The sequence below is a fragment of the Mycteria americana genome, chromosome 15 (assembly GCF_035582795.1).
Source record: "Mycteria americana isolate JAX WOST 10 ecotype Jacksonville Zoo and Gardens chromosome 15, USCA_MyAme_1.0, whole genome shotgun sequence".
Lineage (NCBI taxonomy): Eukaryota > Metazoa > Chordata > Aves > Ciconiiformes > Ciconiidae > Mycteria > Mycteria americana.
In genome coordinates this window covers 3,215,595-3,238,000 of record NC_134379.1, presented here as the reverse complement: position 1 = coordinate 3,238,000, position 22,406 = coordinate 3,215,595, and the positions used below count along the sequence as shown (strand labels likewise).

General features: G+C 41.2%; 2 protein-coding genes across 10 annotated transcripts in view; both read right to left on the bottom strand.

Annotated features, from left to right (window-relative positions):
- The window catches only part of BCAS3 (BCAS3 microtubule associated cell migration factor), a 378,393-nt gene extending 374,248 nt beyond the window's left edge, over window positions 1–4,145 (bottom strand). For 6 of the 9 annotated variants that reach the window (XM_075517892.1, XM_075517894.1, XM_075517888.1 and 3 more), the window contains exons 1-2: window positions 3,924–4,145; window positions 2,393–2,480 (exon numbers count right to left, since the gene is read on the bottom strand). In XM_075517892.1, the coding sequence (XP_075374007.1) occupies window positions 2,393–2,463 (71 nt within the window). In that variant the 5' untranslated portion in view covers window positions 2,464–2,480; window positions 3,924–4,145. The remainder of the gene's footprint in view (window positions 1–2,392; window positions 2,481–3,923) is intronic. The other 3 variants (XM_075517890.1, XM_075517889.1, XM_075517891.1) reach the window with 2 other exon arrangements.
- A 2,296-nt stretch (window positions 4,146–6,441) lies between these two features.
- Window positions 6,442–22,406, bottom strand: part of PPM1D (protein phosphatase, Mg2+/Mn2+ dependent 1D) — a 28,488-nt gene continuing 12,523 nt past the window's right edge. Inside the window, exons 4-6 of the mRNA XM_075517697.1 lie at window positions 13,927–14,117; window positions 12,880–13,122; window positions 6,442–7,893 (exon numbers count right to left, since the gene is read on the bottom strand). Of these exons, the coding sequence (XP_075373812.1) occupies window positions 7,339–7,893; window positions 12,880–13,122; window positions 13,927–14,117 (989 nt within the window). The 3' untranslated portion in view covers window positions 6,442–7,338. The remainder of the gene's footprint in view (window positions 7,894–12,879; window positions 13,123–13,926; window positions 14,118–22,406) is intronic.

The window sequence follows — 22,406 nt, the reverse complement described above, 5'->3', positions numbered from 1 at the left end:
AACGAAGTGGTAGAGCTTGGGGGCAGGAGACGGAACAAAACCCTAACTAAGAATAGCAAGGAGGTATTTTCAGATAAGATTTTATAGCTTTGGAAGCTTATTCCTTCTTGCAAGTTCATTAGCAGCAATGATTTAGAATAATATATAGCACAAGATACATTTCTTCTGATCAATTTACACAAATGCTTTTATTAGCTTATCCCTGCACGAGCGGCGAGTCTCTTGTGCAACTGCTGAGCAACGTACAATGTGGGTTGACTACATTAGACAGACGGTGTTGAAACAACACAAAAGGGTTGTGCTTTCTGTAATGAGTAATACTGAAACATGCTGGCAACAAGAACTATCTTCATAAAGTCTGAAACAATTGAAAAAAAAACACAACTAACTCTTTAGGTATCAGCTTTGGCAGCCCCTAAATTAATTTTTATATTGGTAGTAATTTTTCCTCTGCTAACTCAAGATTTCTAATAGCAGCAAAGAAAAATCTTAAAATAGGAAATCCAGACTCTTGATGTCCAAAGGTACATATGCTTTCTTCATGCTTTCTGAACTGTGCTGTGCAAGATTCTTTTAATGGATATTGGAGTGTTTAGTATTTAAGAATTAAGTACTCTGCCCTATACACAGCACTACAGAAGATACTTCAAGTCAAATGCTGCAACACCTGGATCAGCTTAACTTGTTGACTCCTCTCTGAAAACAAAGATAAATCTAAAACATAATGTTTTAAATTTTAGAAAGCTTATTCCAACTCATGATCAAACTAGATTTTGTTCAGCAATCCAAGGATTACTGCATCAAAGTCTGTCTTACCGCTTTAAGCTGAGGCCTTATAAATGAGCTGTGGTTTCTAGTGCTGATTCTTCTTTCATTTATGTAGGTCACCAAAACTGTCTTTGTGTACCTTCAGAGCCCTTTATTACCTAGCAGTAATACTTGTCTACAGGTATAGTATTAAATACAGCGTTTGAAGTTCGCATGTGAATGCCTACCAGCAAGAGTCATACTGGCTTCATTTTTGAGCTCATGAGATGAGTACTCTTTTTTTTTTTTCTCCCCAAGTACATCTTGAAACAAAGTTGATGTTTGGGAAATGTTTTATTCAGTGTATGTACTCTTAAATCTCTCCTGAAGTTGAAAAACTTCGAAGAAGATATCTTTAAAGTGCTTAAAAACAACAACAACAACAAAACCCACCAAAAAAAAAAAATCTTCTGTTAGTAAGAATCCAGGAGTTTAACATAAGCAGCAGAATGCTGCTGCAGGCTGCTCAAGATACGCAAACTCTCATCAAAAAGACTGATATTTTTGAGGTGAAAAGATATACCTCAAGAACAAGCCATTGTATTTAATAAAACAAAGGAACAGATAATCTTATTCTTACAGTGTTTTTTCTATTACTGTATTTTTAAAGTGTACTTTGAAGGAAAGGTCATTACAAACAGAAATGCATTTGTTTGTTCTGCAGCATTAAAAAAATGCTTATTCCATCACATGGCTGTAAGACAAACCTCTAAAACTTTCTGTGTTACAATGATAGGTTTCTTGTGCTCCCTGCTAAAAATAAAGTGAATCTTGATTTTGAAATACACAGCTATCTCCAGCAGCAAACTAATAGCCACTGAAACTGACAGTGCAAGTGAACATTTCAATAGAGTGCCATTTTGCAGCAACAATTCAGCAGCATAACCATCCCCAGGAAAAAAGAAAAACTGCTACAAAAATCCTTTAACAAAGTTGAGACCATAAATCTTCTAGACTGTCTTACTAAGCTCTTTTGCCATGAAGGTATTTTCATGTGAACACAAGGAAAATAAGGATGCCCAAGCAAAAAAAATGGTCTCTTATGCGCACCAACTGGCAAGAGGTAGCTGCTTCTTTTTTTCTTAGTTTTGTTCTCTTCAGCAAGAAAAATGAGAATCCACAATTCTACTTACTGAAGGACTTTAATGACAGGCTTATATGTTTTAATATATTCACCCCTGTGATAAGGCATTATTAAGAAGAACAGCAAGAAAGGAACATGCTACATATGTTCCTTCTAGCCTAAGGCAGAAGTTTGCAGTCATTGATCTACAGCTAGTGTACAGCAAACAACAAAACATTGCAAGATAAAGCATTCATCTTTAAAGCGTACACTTTGAAGGTTTTGGTGTATTAAGCTAAAAGCATCCCATTTAGGGAGGCAGTTTGACCTGCACAGTTCTAGGAGATCGGAATGCAACATCTGTTTACTTTATCTTATTGGAAAATACTCAGTGCAACAAAACCGTACTGTCAACACAAGCCCTCACAGCTGGCTTTGAAAGAAAATTCAGGCTAGGTTCTTCTTGTACAAGAAGATAAAAAACCATTTCAAATAAGGGCTATTCTTCTAGCACGTGCTTACGTGACAGCTTGCGGGCGAACAACCACTCCTCCAGTACATCGACTAGGGCGGCGCGGAGATTCTGTCGCCATTGTTTCTTTGCAGATACCTGTAAGAAACACGTTTCTTTTTAATAATAATTTGTATCCGGATTATTTATTACACTAGTTCTTGACATATTCTTCAGGATGATAAAAACCTCTTGAAGAAGGAAACTTGACTTATACAAACCTGTAAGGCACTATGACCCTATACAGTACTCACTGAAAAAAGAAGTTTGGGATTTTTTTTATCTCAGTCACTACAGCTCCTGCAACATATGTAAAGGCAAAAAAGAACACAAACCTACATGATAAAGTGGAAAAATTTCTTCAAACCCTACATTAAAGATAGAGGTACAGCTACACAGTTATCATAAGATTTAAGACCATTATTTACTAATGAGCTGTTGTCTTAGAAAATAATTATCTAAATATCAGGTACAATCACAATTGCAGTGTATCGTACTCTTGAAAATCCATAATGGGTTACATTGAAGCTAACAGAAAAAGCGTGATGGAACACATTCTACTTGTTTTATGTCAGCTTTTTGTGCCGCCTGCAAGTTTTTCTTCACGCTTTTGTTCTTCCACGTGAAAATTCAGCATAACATTCCTAAAGGCAAAAAACACTTGAGGAGCATCACAGATCCCAGCCAGCCCTTCAGTCCGCCATACATCTGCTGCACTGTCTCCCCTGCCCCAAACCAAGAACCAGTACATAAAGTGGGAGAAACAGCCAAATCCCCAACGTGGCGCGGGTTACCCGCACCATTTCACGTTCGGGCAGTCTTTGTAAGGGCCGTGGCATGACGCGAGGCAAGGATAAACGCTTCGCCCCATAGAAATCAGTAACAAAACGTTCAGCCATACAACTGAAGTCTGACAGACGTGCCAAGCAACCTCAAAAGAAAAATATGGCAGGTGAAGGAGATGTTCTCCTCACGTTATGCCCTGATCCAGCGGGACCCCTCCGCCAGCTGATGCTCGTTGCCCGCCCCCGAGCCACGAGCGCTGTCACCTGCACCGCAACCCCGAGCACCTGAGAAGCTGCCACACCGGGGCTCTGCCGCGCGGGAGCCCTCCCACAGGCGGGAGCACCGGCCCCAGAAAGGCGGCGGCCGGAAAGCCCCGGGCACCCTCAGCCGCCCGCTGTTGAGCAACTCCAGAACAAAACGCTCCGACCTGACCGGCCTCTCCCCCAACTGCCGCCCCGTGAGTCAGGCCGCGGCCACCCGGGGAGGCGCCGAGACCCGCCGGACGCCCCTCTCCGCACGCCCCACGCCCTGCCGGGCCAACCGCCGGTGACCCCCTCAGGCCGCCCTCCCGCCGGCCGGCACCTGCCCTGCCCGCCGGCCCCCGCCCTCCCTCAGCGCCCCGGCCCCTGCCGGCCTCACACCCCCACGCTCGCCCTCAGAGCCGGCCACGGCGCTCCCCCGGAGCCCGGGCCCGTCCCAGCCCTCGCCCAGCACTCCCGGTCCCGTCCCCGCCGGCGGCCGCCCCGGCCCCCTCACCTGCCGCCTCTGCCCTCCGCCCGGCTCCTCACTGACAGTGTTTGGGACCCCCACGGGGAATGACACCCAGCGCACCGCGCGCTGCTAGCCAATCAGACGGCTCGGAAGGCGGGCTGCTCCCCGCTGCCGACCAACCACCGGCCCTGCTTCCCAGCAGTGGGCGGGGCGCGGGGGACACGGAGGGCGGCTGCGCCCCAAGCTCGGTTGAGAGGGCGAAAGGCGGCCGGCGCTGCCCCCACCCGCAGCTTTGTTTACATCGCGATCTCGCGAGAGCCGCCGCGCCAGTCCCGCGCACGTGGGCGGAGGCGGAGCCGCGGGCCCAGGCGTCACGCGCCGAGCCGCCAATTGGCGGGGAAGGCCCCGCCCACGCGAGGCGTCGGAGAAGTGTTTACCTTCCGCGCGGCCGTGACGCAGCGGCGGGGGCGGGGCCTGAGCCCGAGGGGGGCGTGGCGGGAGCGTCAGGGCGGGAGCGTCAGGGCGGGCTGTTCGCCCCGGGGAGGCCTGGCTGAGGCCCGGGGAGGCCCGGGGAGGCGGGGGGAGGCCTGGGCTCTGCTCTGCTCCGCTCCGCTCGGTGCCTGGGGCGCAGGCGGCGGTGGAACCGCGCAGCGAGCAAAATGCCGGCAGGCAGAGAGACGGCGCGGGCTGAGGGGCCTCGGGGTCGGGCCCCCCCTCAGCGCGCAGCGCGGGGCCTTCCGAAGGAGCGTCTCCCTGCCAGGAGCGCTTGCAGCCGCCGCTCCTCAGGGGTAGGAGCAGGTTTCCCGCAGGGTGCGTTGGTTCTGGCAGCGCTGCCCCGCGCAGAGGGACGTTCCCCGGCGCTGCAGGGATGCCTGAGGGTGAGGCCCGCCGCCGCAGCCAGCTCCTCGCAGCCCGTCAGGGTTCCGCCGGGGAGCCTGGGCCGCTGGCTCGTGGTTCCAGACCGCGGGCACCTAAAGTCAGGACTGGGTGACCTGTTCTAGGAATCTGCCCCGACTTCCGTAACCAAAAGCCATAATCTAAGTATCAAAAAAATTAATTACTGGAAAGTGTAACGCAGCACCCTTCTTCACCAAGTACTTATTACCAGAGGTGATGGTTACCATATTTTCTTCCTCTCCTCCTGAAGAAAATATCAAAGGGTGGCTTCTCAACTGGAAGTTGCCCCGCAGGAGACTTGTCCTCTGGAAAAAGAGAGCTACAGGCTCTTTCTTCTTTTGGAAAGCACAACAGGGTGATGCAAGCGATGTATGCTTTCAGCTGCTGCTTGACGATGCAGAACTGTGCTCTCACACATCTTGGAGCTTTATTTCACAAGAGGAAAAAAAAAAGTTGGCGTAACTCAGACTTGATTTTATGAAAAGGAGAGCGCGTTTCATGTGTTAGCTGTAAATTCCCACACCTCCCTGGCTCGGCTTTGATAATGAATTTCAGAGAAGTCAAACGATCCGTAGGTGGGCAAAGCATACACCAGCGTCAACTGCTGCCAGTTTGTATCGGCAAGTTTATGTCTTTGAATGTTTAACGCTTACCATCATTCAGCAGCTTTCCCAGAAAAAACTGTAAGTTTTGTCTGGTTTATTAAAAGTGAAAAAAGCCAATGTCGGCCTCCCCAGCTGGAGAACCCCGAGTCTAGAACTGTTGTGAGGAAATGGGGAAGAATGAGGCATGCATTTATGAATGCTGCAGAATTAGGTGAAAATTTGCATTTTGCTTCTATACAGAGCAAAAAAACTGGGAAAATTGCTATAGTCTTTTTTCTTTTGCATATTTACATTATAAGCAGCAATACAGATACTCATCTGACACGTTCTACTTGCATCTTTATTGTGACCAGTCATCTTTAAGAGGTTGAATGTCACGAGGTTAAATTGAAAATAGACAATTACTATCTTAATTCATTGCAAAGATTGTTGCTAGGTAAGTATATACAGCTGCTTTTGGCCTCTATATACTTCCCCCCCATACATAGTGTGTGATTTCAACATCAGTTATAGCAAAACTTTATTGTTAACTGCAAGTTACATCCCATATACACAGAAATAAATTCTTGAAGGATCCAATGTGGCTGGACTGTTATTTTCATAGTGTAAGATAGTGCTGCATTCACAGGATGGATGAAAGAGAATTATACATTTTCAGAAAGCGTACATTCCCTCTAGGATTGTGGTAGCCATGGTAACATATATAGATAGCAGGCCTGATTTCAACCCCTGTTTTATTGTTCCAGCAGTAAAGAATTAGATCTATAAATACCAACCCTAGCTACTGGAATAAAATACTGGCCCTTTACTTCCCCATTAAAAAAAATGCAGGTTATACATTGCTACAGTTTAACAAACATCATAAAGTTTAACAAACAGTATAAATAAAGTGCCAAGATCAGTTCCATAATAAAACATGCAGGATGTCTTGCTTCATAAGCCACGTAGCCACAGTGAAGAAGGGGAGAGTATTAGATCTGAGTGAATGCAAAATAAATATAAATGTGCTCGAAAGAACTTAAGCCTGAAATTAAAAAAAAAAAAAAAAAGGCACCCCCATCAACTTTTCACGTGTTTTATTTAGGTGAACATACACATGGTCCACATACTCAATGAAAATAAGTCATAAAATAATTTAAGAACTTCTGTTGAAAGGTAGTAGCAGCACCATCAGTATTGGAATAGCAGAAAATTCATGCCTCCGTAGGGCATACATTTATGCCTGGGTAAAAATGCCATCATTTATAACAGGGGATGGGAATGGCTTTGTAGGATGCTTTTAGGAGTCGGAGTTTTAAAACACACACTTCTTTTTTTTGCTAAATACTTTGACGATTAATGTTACAAAAAAATACAACTAAGTAAGATACTGCATAGTATTTTAATTAACATAAAGAAATCGACATTGAGCTGTGTAAAGCAAGACTCAACATCTCTGCTTCCACGTACATTTCATTTCTGAGTAGAGAAATCTAAAATTTAAAAACAAAATATAGACCCCTAGTGTATTCTCTAAAAGACACGCTTTAGGTGGAACATATAGTACTACGAAAATACATATCTTCCATTCTGTTTAATAATTTACTTTAGTTAAAAAGTTGTGAAATTCTCATCACAAGAAGCGTATACAAATTCATGACTTTAGTAAATTAACAAAAAGGTTTTGTTTTGTTTTTTTTAAAACAAGGTTTAGCCCCGCTGTAACAATTATACAAGGAAGAAAAGACTACATTTATATGAAGGAATACAAATTTACACACATTTTACAGTAACTTATACCCTACACATCTACAAAATTCACAGTTATAATACAAGCAAGTACAAGGCTGGGATAAAGCTGTTTGATACCAAAAAAAGTTTCTACTTTAAAAAAAGATAAAACAGGAAGAGTTTCAGACTTCTGCACCAACTTTAAAATTCTAATCGGACCAAAATACACTTCCTTACACAAATGCCCTTCAGCAAACGCAGACTGCTTTCCTGGGCGGGTGGAAGAGTGAATTGCTGAGCTTCTTCTGGCCCCGCAGGCTGCGTCGCATGGTCAGCTTGTTTGAGTTTTTGCGCTGTGGAGTTGTGGAGATGCCTTCTGGCTGGACACTAATGTTTCGACTCAGGCCCCGTCTTGGCTTCTTCATAGCTGGGCCAGAGTTGGATTCTTCCAATGTCCTTTTAAAGTTTGCTGTGGGTGTCCTCTCTGCATCTTGGGCTTTTGTTTGGCCATTAGGAGACACCTTGAAGCCTTTTTGGTCCGTGCCTGAATTTGCGGAGTTGGAAGGGGAGAGACTGACTGACAAACCATTGCTGTAGGACTCGTGTATCCTCAAAGCCAACGCTTTGCTGCACTTCTCCTCCTGTGGGCCTGAATCCTTCAGGGTTGCTCCTGATGAAGGTAAATTGCTTCTAGCAATCTCATTTGGCAGCTCTAAATATTTTTCTGAGATCATGTTGCTATGCACGAGGGGAGGAATAGGCTCAGAAGCATTCAGTCGTGGCCATGGATCATCTTCTAAAAGCTGAGGGAAAAGGGAAAAAAAATATTTAGGCATAATTATTTCACTTGCATTATCCTTTGAGGGTGGAGACAGTGTGTGACAGAACTTCTCTAAACCTTATCAGGGACAGAAAAATCCTACTCCAAAAACAGTTATCTTTTCTTCACATTGAGAGCCAGAAACAGATTTAGACTGCGGATCTGAACTCGGTACTTTGAGCACACCAACTTCATAAAAGCGTTTATTTCAATCAACCAATTTGCAAGTGTCTCCTAAGGGCAGACACATGATCTTTTCATTCAGAGGGCTGTTCAGACTTACGCAGCCTGCGTACCTTCCTTTTTGCTGCTATAAAATGCCAAGGAATCTGCATGCATCTGCTGTTAATTTAGGAAGCCATGTAGAAAGCAGTGCCGGCACTCTCTGTCCTATGATTTTCATCAGTAGCGTTTTCCAACATGCAGACATGACTTCCCTACTTCAGACGTTGTGATTACGCACCTATACTGCCTTCCAAAGATTTTATACATCATCAGATGGCCAAGCACTATTAGGGCAAACAGCAGAAAGTCATCTGACCTTTGTTACATCTAGAATCCTTAGTTACTGCATAACCAGATTATCAGGGAGACTGACAAGCTCTTCATCGTAGGTGTCCCGATTGCATACAGAAAGGTGGAGCATCAGACAAAACTATTCTAAAAATAGAGCTGCTGTTTGCTATGTGAAGTAATGCATTTTACTGCCTAGTTTTATGCTCTACAACTTGGAAGGAGAGCAACTCCATTCCTCACAGCACATCCATCCACTCTGTGAAGCACAGTCATTCTGGACGTTGAAGAGAGGCTGCTTTATGTGATGTCCTGAGAACCAGGGACTTTCCAAACTCTAATCCTACCTTCAGCTACTCATCTCTTCTGCAGCCTTTGATAAGTGTTTCTGCCTCGTGCTCAGTTTTACCAACAGGAAAATGGGGACAGTACTTGCTTTCCCTAGCCACAGGGGGATTATGAAAATGAGTATTTATGCAGTGCCCTGAAGATAGGAATTATGATCTTATTAAAGATTTAATTGTGAAGAAATCCCTAGTTACTCAGTGAGTCCTTCAAAAGTCAATTTCAAGGCCACATTACTCTACATAGCATCACGTAAGGCAAATTACAATGACTATTTTAAGAAAATAACGTGCTGAAAACTCAAATGCACACACAGCTGAATCAGAGTAAGTCCACATCTCAGATGAATAAGCAGATGCTTTTGAAGTCACAGCCCAGAACAACTTCAGTCCACCTTCAAGAAGGGATCCATGACTGCTCAGCACTTAGATTTTTTTTTTTTTAAATCTAATACTAAGGTTTAATAACATGCACTCCAAAAGAGAAAATCAGAATTTTTTCTAGCATCTAGACTTGGGTTTCCACTCCTCTACTCCCCCTGTTGCTCCCCACGTGTAGATAAAACCATTTAGGTAATATTCTTTTACTACAGAGAGCAACACAAGAGGAAAGACTCTTACGGATGGTATTTTAGAGGTTATTCTTCAACTCAGTTCTTGCAGAACCCATAGGAAAGCTAAATGACACACACAGAGCAGCTCTGGCAACATTACTTATCTGCTCAATTTAATTTCTGAAATTGTGTCTCTAGCCACGACTTAGGTTTTATGTTTTTATTGTGCAAGATGCTTAACACTGTGGCTCTTGTTGCCAACGTCTTTTGCTTGGTATGAATAGCTGAGATTGGGTAAGGCTTTGGGAAGTCAGACGAAGTCAGAGGATGGACTGCTGAAGAGTGATGTAACCAAACAAGTAAAATAAAACATGAATCACCAACTTCATTTCTCAACAATCTAATCAATCCAATTTTGTCACTGGCCTCAGGAATACTTGAATTAATTTGGTATTAGTAATTGTTGCCAAGAGGATATGCAATTAAGAAATACTTCTGTTTAACTGAGAAACTTAGGTCTCCATCTATGTCCAAATGAATTGTTTTGGAAGGCAGCAGCTGTTAAGAGCCAAGGCTATCTGCGCTTCTTTCAGTTCTCTGGAGATAACAGGCAAATATCCTTCCCATTGCCACCTCTTGTTTCCACTGACCTGTCCTCTCTGGGCTATAATCATTCCACAACCTCCAGGAGTTCAGACTGATCGGGGGAAACAACCTCTCGTTTCTTTACAGAAACTGTGATGATCCCGTTGCAGTAAAATTCGACAGCAATTTTGTACAAAGATTAATTACTGACCTAAATTAGATCGTATATTTACCTGCAGCTTTATGTATAAAGGTGCTTAGGTATTGTTTTGCAAATAGATATTGTCATCTATTGCCATACTTTCTTTTGCGGAATCAACAAAATGGGGCTTTTCCCTCCTGTGAGGTTGACAGTATCACTAGGATCACAAAGGATCATGAAATAAGGGCATTTCCTGAATCTCTCGAGTTATCACCATCAGAAAAAAATTCCAAAATGCATATTCTGAAATAGTTATGTGGCTGTACTTCATAAGAAAACTGGCACCTTGTAATGATGTCCGAGGCAAGCATAAGAAACCATGTATTCCACCGTTTTGGGGGAGAGTCCCAAATGCCTCAATTATGTTTCACATAATTTTGATTTTAAAGAAAATGTTGAGCCAACAGCACTCCTGCATGCACTGAATTTTACCCAGACGGCTCCCATGAAGGCCTTATAAATGAAAAGCCTACAGTCCAGCCATTACATAATCAAAGTTTATGGAAATATGTTTTTCCTTCCATTGTGGCTCTTACCTAACTGATAAAGCTCTCTGTACTATGAAAAAGCTACTATTATTCCGGATGGTGTAGTTACCAAACATACTTACAGATAACTACACAAAGTTCTTATTTTGCAAACACACATACACGGAGACACAACTGCTATGACATTTCATTTATTATCATCTTCAGAAATACCAAATGCCTCCAGGCAGTATTCCAAAATTATTCTGACAGCACAGTGGTCTTTTTCTGTCTCTTTTCTTTTCAACTTCCTTCTCACACTTCTTTTCTTCTGATATTTACAGGTACTCTGTGAGGACAGTTGGATGCTTGTTATTGAGGCAGAAACCTGTATTACATTACTACTTTTAAAAACAAGTACTGAGAAAATAGGTTTTATGTTTTTAAATTGGCGACACCAGTTCTGTTTTAATCCAAGAGAAGAAAAACTTTTGCAAAAAATTTTGCAAAAGAAAAACTAATTTATACACATATTATCAATGCAGACCTGTAGCCAGTCAAAGTTTTCTTTTGGGTTTTGCACATTAAGCGAAAAAATAAAGAGGCCTTATCTACATGGCAAACACCAAAACTGTTAGTTGTCTGAAGTTTTGATCTCTTCACTCTTTGTGAACACAAAGAGTGGACTGCAATTTATCTAGATTCACAGATCACAGCTCACCAAATCTACTTAGATGGGAAAGGGGAATCTTAAAGGGAAAAAAAAAATTTTTTTTCCACTAAGTCCTTATCCAGAAATGCTACTTCCTGGATATTTTGCAGCCAACGTAGCTCAACGTTTATTCAATGAGTACTGATAATAGATCACACAGAAAGTGTACAGTACAACTTTAAAAGTTTAAGGGTATTTAGAATTCAAATAATTTTTCTCCACTCAAGATTTTGCTAGATTTTAAGCTCTTTTCATGTATTTTCCTACACTGGATGGAAGGGAAGGAGACAGAAAGGTTGAGCTTGCCATTTTATTAGCAGCTTCTTTCTGCCAAGGGAATGTTAAGGACTCCCTTTCTAATTTTTGCTTTCTTTTTACTTTGCCCAAAGGACAGTTATCCAAAGATACTGCAGAACATCAAAGGACACTTACTTAAATCAGGAGCAGCTGGTAATTACTGAAACAAACATCCACTCATAACTACACTCTAGTTCTTAGAGGAAAAAAAAAAAGCTTCTGAACAGCTCTGCCTTATGTTAATGGTTAAAACTTCTAAGCTGAAGAAACACTTGTATTATAATGTCTTTTCCTCTAACAAAAGAGCATCAAATCAACCAGAGGACAATAATAAGATCTTCCCAATCCAGAAGGAAAGCATTCCTTACAACAATGTGTGCTTGAATACATTAACCCATGGGTTACGTTTTAAAAAAAAAAAAAAAAAACCACACACACCCAACACAAAAACCCCACCGAACACACACACACACCCAAAGAAAACCAAAACAAACCACACCAAGATTAAGAACACATCCACAAGCAGTCTGCAATTCATCAGCTGTGCAAGCTAGACAAGTACATGGCAAGGTAGGAGAAGAAACTGCAGCCCAACCTTATTCTCTTAGGGGATGTGTTGCGGTTTTTTTCTTTTTTAAACCTCAGATCCCCACAGTCTGATGCCTCTCTTTCAATAGCCTACTTCTGATTTTGGGGGGGATCTTGGAAAACTTACTTTTAAGAAACAGTGCATTTAAAGTTGCGTGAACTACATGCATGAAGTTACAGTAATCACTTCTACATTAAGGAGGGAATACAGATCAACAGCTACTAAAAAATGATCAGGATTTTAAAAGTTATGAAAACATTGTATCCCTAAATTCAGCAATTCTGAGAAGTTCATACTTTAATGCTCTGCCTTGGTGTTCCAAAGTCTTTTAAGAAACTTGTTAAAAGTTCATCTATTTCTCCAAAGCTTTGGAGCTGGAAGTATTGAGGATACGGCTGTCAAGTTACTGTCCTACAACTGAAATATATTATCTAGCCATACATACTGCTTAGTCCACTGCAGTTAAAAAAATAAAACAAACAAAGCAACATTAAACAGTGGTTTAAGTTGACAGGCCACTAGCTTCTAAAAGTATTAGAACATTGCCAAGGATTGAAGTAACTACACCATTGCCCCAGTCCTACACATCACGGTAAGCTGCATAGAAAGAAATTACTACTAGGGGAAGAAAAGGGAGATTGATACATATTTAGGGGGCTCCACACTCAAAAGTGGAACATTTAAAACCCTGAAAAAAATCCATTACCTTGACAGGTGGGGTACAGCAGCGGGAGGGTGTCATGACATTCGTATCAGGGCTGCTATAGCAGGGACTCTCTACCAAGTTGAGATACAATTCTTCTTCATTTTCCAAGTTGCTTTTGCTATCCTGCAACGGTGAGATGCAGATTACGATGGCACTAGTGTTATCCGCACGAAGCATGCGTTGCCTCCACCGGCCTAGTGCTCTGTTCACCAGCATTTTGGCACAAGACTGTCGGTGCTCTCCCTTTATGTTAAAAGAGAGGGACAGACAGAGAAAGCAATCAGGTCCACTTTCCTTTATAAATGGAAGATGGAGAGTTTATGTGGCACAGCCTGAAATATATATTCCTATATATCATGTGCTAAAGTAGCTTTATTCAGAAACACAGGAGGAAGTATTAATTGAAATGTATCTTTCTTCTTAGTGAAATATAACTTTAAAATCAGTTTACGGTAGAATCCACGTATATATGAGTGCTTTAAACCATAAAACTGATGCAATGACTTGCACAAATAGCCTGGTTGTAACACATCCTATGGTCTTTCCTAAAGTCTCTCAAGGGGTTTACAGACCAGTTACTATCTGATGCTCAAATGCGCCACTACATAAGTTCTCAACTGTTTTGTAAAATAAAACAGAGAAGAATTTATTTCAGACTTTCTGCAAATCATGTAAAAAAAAACAATAAACAATTGTCCACATTGTAAAACGTGTCTTAACGTGAAATAAATTTCATTTTCAGACAATACTTTGTATAGCTTCCTTAGAGAAGGAACATGTTATCTTCTTTATTACTCACAGATACCATCCTGGTAGTCAAATTTCCCAAAAACGACAACCAAATAATTGAAACCATGTTAACATGCATGGCATTTGACAGTATATGAAGCACAGTATCAGCCGCATCGTAACAACTTACATGTTGTGGCAAAACTATGACTAAACAACAATGCCATTGTTAGGTACTTTTCATAACTGCCAGACTAAGCAATTTTTAGAGGAAAAAGGTCTTAAATTTCCACAATGACTTATGGCCACTGCTCTCACCATGAAGTATTTTTTCTCCTCGTGATCCTGGCACATGGAGATAGCATCTTGAGGTGGGATCATGTTCCACAGTCCGTCACTGCCAAGGATAATATATTTGTGCTTCTGGGGATCAATTGTGTGCACACTAGTGTCAGGTTCAGGAGACACGACAAATTCACCACTGTAGAAGTCATAGCTCCAAAGATCACCTAAGCGAAGAAGAAAATGTTTTTGAATTGTTACATTACAAATGAAAATATCAGTCTTGGAAACTACAGAACAACGTTCCCATGAAAGCAACTACCACCAGTCTCAAGTCACCAGCAGCAACACAAAGTAATTTCAGCACAATTACTGTTCTGCTGCTGTCACTTTCCCATCATATTTATTAGTATGTAGCAATTTAAATAAAACCACATTCAAACCAATCTATGTTTATAGGAGGTCTTCTACTCTTTTAAAACTAAGAGTTCCAGGAAAAGGGGAAATATAACAGATTAATACCTAGAAAACAATGAAACCTCAGTATCCAAACTAAAACCTATCTGAACAACTAAAGTTCTCCTTAAACACAAGTAAAGCCTTACTTTGTCAAGCCCACACCAAACTTGCAAAAATCTGCCTTTCCAGTTATTGGTACAGTTTAAATACTGGAAGACAAAACCCTTACCTCTTGTACAGGGAGTCATGGCACAGTTTATAGAACTAGGTTGGGATTTGGGGGGGAGGATCATATAATACCCTTTTTCTCCCCAATATCATACACAGCATTAGACTTCAACCTGCATCACGATGATATGCTGCCCTGCACACACCAACAAGTCCTGCTCACAGAAGGGAAAGAAAAAAAAAAACCACACACAACCAAACCACCAAAACCCAAACTAAAAACCCCACCTTTTCACACTCAAGATGCTAAACACCAAAAAAACACACCAAACAAACAAACAACTGATTCCTCCACAGCCATCCGAGCAATGCAGAAACACACAGTTACGTCCTGCTGTGTATGTATTTGTGCATGCAGGTGCCACAGAGAAAGAACAAAGGAAGAGGGCAAAGGAGCAGAGACTGAAGCCTTTCCCCTATTAATTACTTCTTCCCGTTCCTCGTCCTTCCACAGCATTAGCATCACTTTCAAAGCCATGCAGTGCTGCTGTGTTAGAGCATCTTTCCAGCTGAACACCATGTGTCAAATTTTGGAGTTGGAAAGAAGCCACAGGAACACAAGTAGTGCCTGGGTTCCAGCAGGAAAGCAGAAAATGAGACCTAAAGCCTCTCCCTTGGAAGGCCTCATGCAGTGAACCCTTCTATTTTTAAATCTTTCTCGATATGCGAAAGAGTTTGGGGTCACCTCACCAGTAACAATGGCCTGAACTGAATGCGAATAACACATCTGAATCAAAACATCTATCAGTTCAAGTGCTTCCTCCAAACCATCCTCATCAAGTAAAAACCACTCCAAAAGAAAAGTGCATTTCCAGATAAATGAAATTGAAATAAATGTATCAGGTACACTTGAAAAAAATAAAAGCTTTTTCTAAGGTTGGGCCTTTAAATTAAGAATGGTATTATGTTGCGCTAACACCTCTTTTTTTTTTTTTTATGTTCATACATAGCTTCCTGTAGTGATAAGCAACAAAAAGTAACATTATTATTTGCAAGCACTGGCTAGATTTTTCTGTGCAGAACACATGGCTTTAAAAGTAGAAATGAATTAAAATGTCAAAGTTGAAAAGCATACAGAAGCTTAAGAACTCCAGTTTAAGAGTAAGGTTTTGTCAGGTTTTTTTCTTTGCTTTTTGCTGGCTTCAGAAAGCATGCCTGTAGCCTTCTTCCGCATCCATCACCACCCTTTTAAAGATAATAAATAAGCTTTTTGTCTTCCTACTTCCTTCCATTAGCTTTGCCTTAAGCTATCAACCAGTTGAAAAGACTCTTCCAGAATCAGGAAAGGGAATACTTCAACTCAATTACTCCACTTCAGCATAGCAAGCAAGGATGGTCCATCCTCATTAAAGCACCAATTCACCTTCATTGCAGCAGCAGCAGAGAGAAACACACGCTTCTAATAAGTGCTAATTAAAAGCCAAGCCTGCTTGCATAGAGGTGCACTCTCCCTCTGCAGACTCACAACAAAGCAAGCCAGCTGGCAGCAAGATGAAAATAAATACTGGAACAGAAGAGCTGAGCTCCAGCACAGCAATTACTGTATATGAATTGCCACAAGAAGTCTTCATGCACTGAGAGTTCTTCGCATCACGTCTGTCATGGACACAGCAGGTAAAACAAACAAGAGCCTGGGATCTTACAACAACCGCATCTTGGAATCAGTGGCAGCATCAATTTCCAACATGCATAATATTTTTAGGCTTTTATTTGCTAGTTTGTTCATACTCATTTAGGACAAATGACAAATGTTATTAGCTGATTCATTTTTTTAAATTGAAAATACTGTGCTGTATTATAAAAATAACCTGATGCTATTTAATTTTGGTTCACCTACATACATGTCATCATGCCCATCTGCTGCTCTTCCTGAGAAAACAGCTGAGTAATCATCATACTGATTTCAGAGAATCTTCCTCCAAGAGGAAGGCAGTTGGCTCCTCATGGGGATAATCGGGAATATCACATTGGTTATGAAAGGGACTCCAAGGATCATAAACTTGCTGAAGGGCACACAGAGATTCTGGGAACACACACGATGAATCTGCACACACACTCACAAATCACGGGCCAAACCCCTGACCAGGAGCCCAACCTTCCTAGTTGCCATTGAAAGCCTTCCAACCTCAGTGTCCCTCCTCCACAGTGAGTTGCCCTTCCGAAGGCCGTGGTGGAACTACACACTGAGGTGTGGGCTTGACACAGGAATTAATAGCTGGCATGGCATGATTTGCGCTAGAACGGCTGCCAGACTACCTGATAATAGCAGTCCACATCTTTGGCCAAATCCAGGTGCAAATCTGCAGCTAAGCCACATCTCTACAGTACTACCATAATTCTTAACTGGGGAGGGGGCAGAAAGAGAAAATCAGATACCACAAGAGAAAAGTATTTTTTCCAGAGAGCAAACGGTGAAGAGGAGCTAGACTAGTTCAAGGACTCACAGCTTCAAAGACTAAGTTAATTAAACATGCATTTTCTGGCAAAATGCATTCTTTTAAATAATCTCCTGTAGTATCACCTCTGTCAAAGCAGCATTCCAAGTTTGCTGCAAATGTACCGTGAGAACTGAATCTCCATGAGTTTTAAATTCAACTGTACTCATCATCTATTCAAGCTCCAAAATCTCTAGGAAATACACAATAACTTATTTACAAAGTTGTAGGATGGAACAGCATTAAAGCACAATCGGGTATTCACTGACCAACTCCAGATAAGTCTGGAGCTACTGAAAGCTAAATAGAGCTCTAGATGTCACAAACTGGGGAAAAAAAAAAATAAAGCTTTTGTTCTTTGACCCAGGAAAAATTCCACAAAGTATATTTGAAGCCTGAAGCACACAGAAAAATCCAGATTCTTCCTTCCTCTGCCCAGAAGGAAACAACCAGTACTTGCGATTGCCCTAAAGAAATGGCCCTCAGTGTTAACCTTTTGTCAATCTACTCCCATAAACCCACAAACTAGGACTAATCCAGCAGGCAAGTGATCCTTGGTAGAACAGTACTGCATAAAAAGTACTTCACTTAAAGAAAAATTCTCTCAGATCCTTCAACTCCAAGCCAGCAAAGGCCAACCCATGTCACTAGGGTGAGGTACTATTTTTTCATTTATTTTTTTTTTTTCTAAAGGGCAGAGCACCACAGATTAAGTCAATGCTTTTTAGAGCTGCTGCATAGATAGAATACTAATGTCAGCTGTATATTTTTCTCTGGCCAGCTGGAGAGCACAGCATCCACAGCGGCTGAGGAATATGACAAACTTAGGAAGAGCCACTTTATCTGGCACACTCTGTTACAATTCTGGGAAGGAACAAGGGAGACTAAAGTAAGCCAGAAAGCAGAGTATACTTTTCCTCAGGCTTTTCAAAGTGCTCCAAAATCTTTAATTCTGTCCCAAAGCAAGTAGACAGGCAAGTGACCCTTTAGCAGACGGGGAAGCCAAGATAGCAAGATGATGTGATATGCCAAAGGCTACTATTACAGAACTGGAACACCAGGTTCTCAGACTTCACTTTGTGAGCCATACTATTTTTGTTCCGAATCAAAAAAACAAACACTTATAAAACTTAGCAATCTTGTTCTCTAAAAACTTACACACCAGAAATATTTATTTTGCTGTGAGGCTTGCATATTTCTTCTCCAAACAAACAAAAAGGTGTTAATGTAGTTCCTTCCATATTTTCCAAAAAAATCATACCTGTTTCTTAGTCATGAACCAGAATAATATACAGAGATCTACAAAAAAATTACATTGCATCTTCTAAAATGAAAAATAGATGTTTGAAATCATATACTAAAGGAGCAGGAAACTAATTTAGCTACCTATGAAAATACCAAAATATGTAGTCTATCTTATCTGCTTACTATTACCTTTTAAAATACAATGAAAAAACCTACTTGTAACTCAGCTGCTGCCAGGAAAGTAGTTGAAGTTACAAACAAAAACACCCATCATATAAGTAGACTGGATTGGATTAAGCCCAAAGCCTTCTTATAGCAAAAGTATGTCCAGACGTCATATAAATCAAGTCCTTCATTTATGTTTCTGGAGCATGCTGTTTTGAATACAAAAATATCTTTTGGTTTTAATAGAGGAAAGAAAAGTTTACTTTTACAAGTCAGTCCAAAACAAAAACCCAGTTTGATTAACCCCAGATCTTTTTAAATCAAAGTTTTATCTAAAAGGTCTGTTAGTACAAAGAGAAGACTTGCAGAACTTCCTTTTTTCACTGCCAGTGAGGCAGCGCTGCTAGGAAGTGAGGCAAATCTCAGCAAGAATACAGACAGCAACCACTTAAAACCATTCAGGCTGAGCCAGGGTGGAAAACCTTTTCACCAAAACTCATGGCAACCTAGTCCTATAGCCACAAGAGGGCATCTTCACAGCAGCCTAAAGATGAACACAACGCAATGTCTAATTCACACAAGCCAGGAATGATTAAAGACAGTTCAGTCCGAGGGATGGGGACAAAACTGAAGGTAGCAGCCAACAGAAGAGTTACACAGATAGCACTTCAGGCTTTCAAACTTTCACTACTCCTTTAGGAGTACTTTTTTTTTTTTTTTTTAGGAGCTTCTTTTACATACCATTTCAGTCAAACCTGTTGAAAGAATGCCACCCTCAACACTATGTAAAAAAGGAAAGCACAGGCAAGAGAACAGTGTTTCAACAGCAAATTAAACAAATAACTGCATTTAAAATGAATGGTGAATTAAAAGCTGCTCATATGACAGTCTTCACCATGACTGCTCATCTCTGCCTTTATGTGAGCAACATCACAGGCAAGAGAGAAAAAAGGTGTCTGTCTAGGGCTACGCCAGAGCACACTGCATGAGAAAAGCCTCCAAGAACTACTATGCAAAAGTAGAGGTGAAGAACTAAAATGGCATGCAGAAAGCTACTCACAATTTCTGGCCTTGAAATAAATCCTTCAAACGAACACTAAGGTGGAATTTCAAGCTTCAAACAACAATCCTAGACAGCATTTGCTTAGCTGAGCACAAGGGGTGAAACAGAAGAATGCACTGACCAAACCTGGATAAAGTTCTGCCTTTAGGAGAAAAGGTTTATTATTGCTTTTCTACATTGCCAAAGAAGAGAGTGGTGAAGAGGCATGCACAGAGACCTCCAGTCTGCCGGGGGGGGGGGGGGGGGGGAGTCCCAAACTTTCTCATTTGAGCTACGTGTATCCACGCATGCCTTCACACGATCCGTATAACACACAGATCCACAAAGTGAAGTACATACTCTGCATTTTGTACAGGCATACATATATATTTTGTCTTGGGGAAGAAAATTACACAAGCTATAGCAAGACATCTCTAGGACAAGGCTAGAATCCAAATGCACCTCAAGTTTGTCTGTTTTTACATAGATACAATTAAAAAAGCAATTATCAATAAAACCTAGAAAATGCTGTGCAGTACTTAAATATAACTCACTAGCTTATGCAATTCAACGTGGGGCCCACAAAGGAGCAGGAAAGAAGAACTAAGAAGCTGACACTGTGTAGCAACTGTGCCCATTCTATTTGGCAATTTTTTCTTTTTTTTTAAAATAGCTAAACGTACATAAAAAAACTTAAACCCTTATACAGAAATCTACTTAGATCATTTGAGGTCTGCCATACCCTCTTCTCCAGGGTTGCATGGTATGCACGTTCAGAGAGCTTCACAAAACAACTCTGGCATCCAGTAAGTTGCTCTGGAAAACAGCTTCCATATCACTGTCAGAGCCAACATTCTCGTAGCAGCTATACACTGAGAGTTCACTGTTCTGGTACAGAACTCTTTTTAGAGGTCAGCAGGAAATTCATGTTCTTATGAAGAGTCCAACATGTATGGTGGAGGCCACTCCACCTAAAATATGGGGGTGAGTCTATTGCATTTCTAAATAAAAAACAGGGAAAAGATACTTCATGTCACCACACGAATGAGTGGTTTAACTAACAGGTTCTTGGTTCATGTTTCATCATTCATTAATAAAACACACCCCCACACCAAACAGCTACAATAATGCAAGGCAATCCCTTACTACATAACCCTTTTGACAGCTGCAGATCTTGGCTCTATATTAGTTCCCAAGAAAAGGGGACAAGGAGGAGGAGGGGAAAAGAGTCCATACAAGATTTACTAGATGTAGACCTGAACTAATTTACCAACAAGAGAGATCCTATATCATTTAAAAACCAATCAAGACCCATTTCTGCCATCACCCCACGCATTACCAGTCAACTTGATCAGGCTGGGGGACAGCTGGGGATATGAACTTAAATAGCAACTTAAGAAAACTACAATGAGTTTAAGTTACACTTACAGTCAACCTACAAAGCTCCGTGATTGATCACACTATTTGTCTACTTCTTTCTACATTCTGTTCTTGTTTCAAGTTATGGTACAAGATATTCAGAGCTCGGACTGTAGCTTTCCTATATTTCCCCTACTTTGTATACAGTCTTTGAAAGTTACACACATGGCCAGCTTTTACTTCAAAATTGGTTTCCTAAGATCAAAACTCTTTGTTCCATTTTTCCACAATGGGTTCAACACATGGGAACAAACCACACATCATCCTGTACACTTATAGCCTTGTGCTTATCATCTCAGAAACAGGTTAATGTATTTAGACAGATGTTATAGCTGAAATATAACCTTTCTGCTAGCATGTAAGTGGCTATTATGTTATGAATACCCAGAGCAGGTTATTCCCCCTCTCAGCATTCTTTCCCCAAGATGCGCACATGTAAGCACACTCACGGGAGTCTACAATGCCTTCCCAAGTGCCCCATGGAATTACTGTCTCCACAGGAAGACAATAACCAATACATGATGCAATGACACACACAGACTCTTCAAAACACACAAGCAAGTTACATGACGGCTTATTGCCCCGAGCATCTGCTCTATGGTATCCAGCAATTTGCACACTCGTAGCCTTGCCTTACACAAGGGGATTCAAGTAATTTGAGTCACCTCACAGCTGTTTTAGGGACAGGCATATAAAATGGACAGTTAACATGAAACTATGGGTGCCAGGAAACTTACTCAAATGATTACACTCTAAGGAAACAAAATGCTCTTCTGATCAGAATGGGTAGCAAGTCCTTAAGTGAACAATTCTGAGACTGCGAGGGATTCATAAGTATCTATTACGAGGCAAATTGGTATTAGAAAGATGTTTTCATTGCCCAGAAAAGGTTAGCAGAAGTAGCTATGCTTAAAATGCAGAACATTCTGCTACAGTTTAAAATATGTTATTAGAAGACTTAAAACCTGTATACAGTAAAAGCAGCATACAGATACTTTACAGAGACAGCACGAAGCCTAAATATTTCTGACTTGTTACTGGGCTATAAATAAATCGAACATTACTTAACTGCAGTCACTACTGTCGGGAGAAGCAGTGGCAATAAAAAGTGGATACCACAAATGCTTATTTTAGGGCAGAAAGACACTGTGGACAATCAGAACAGTAAAGGGAGTGTTAACGGAATTAATCTGGCCAGAAGGACTTCTATTGCACCAGTATCCTTTCTGCTGTCCAAATATTTGACCAATGCAATACTTTTCCACAGTGTTTTACTCCTGCTATTTCCAAAACCTCTGCTGCACTGCTTACAGTGAGTGCTAGACTTAAGGACTGGATGAGGGATGAGACTACATCAACATATTTTCAAGTGTTGTAAGAGAAAGACAAACTTTAAAAAAAACCCTCAGTTCTAAATTTTAGGGTTTTTAATTAGATAATCTTCCCACTTTAAAGATAGTAAATTCACAACTCTAGGTTTCTCTCCACAGTGCAGAGCAGATCGTCGAGAGACTTTTGCTCTC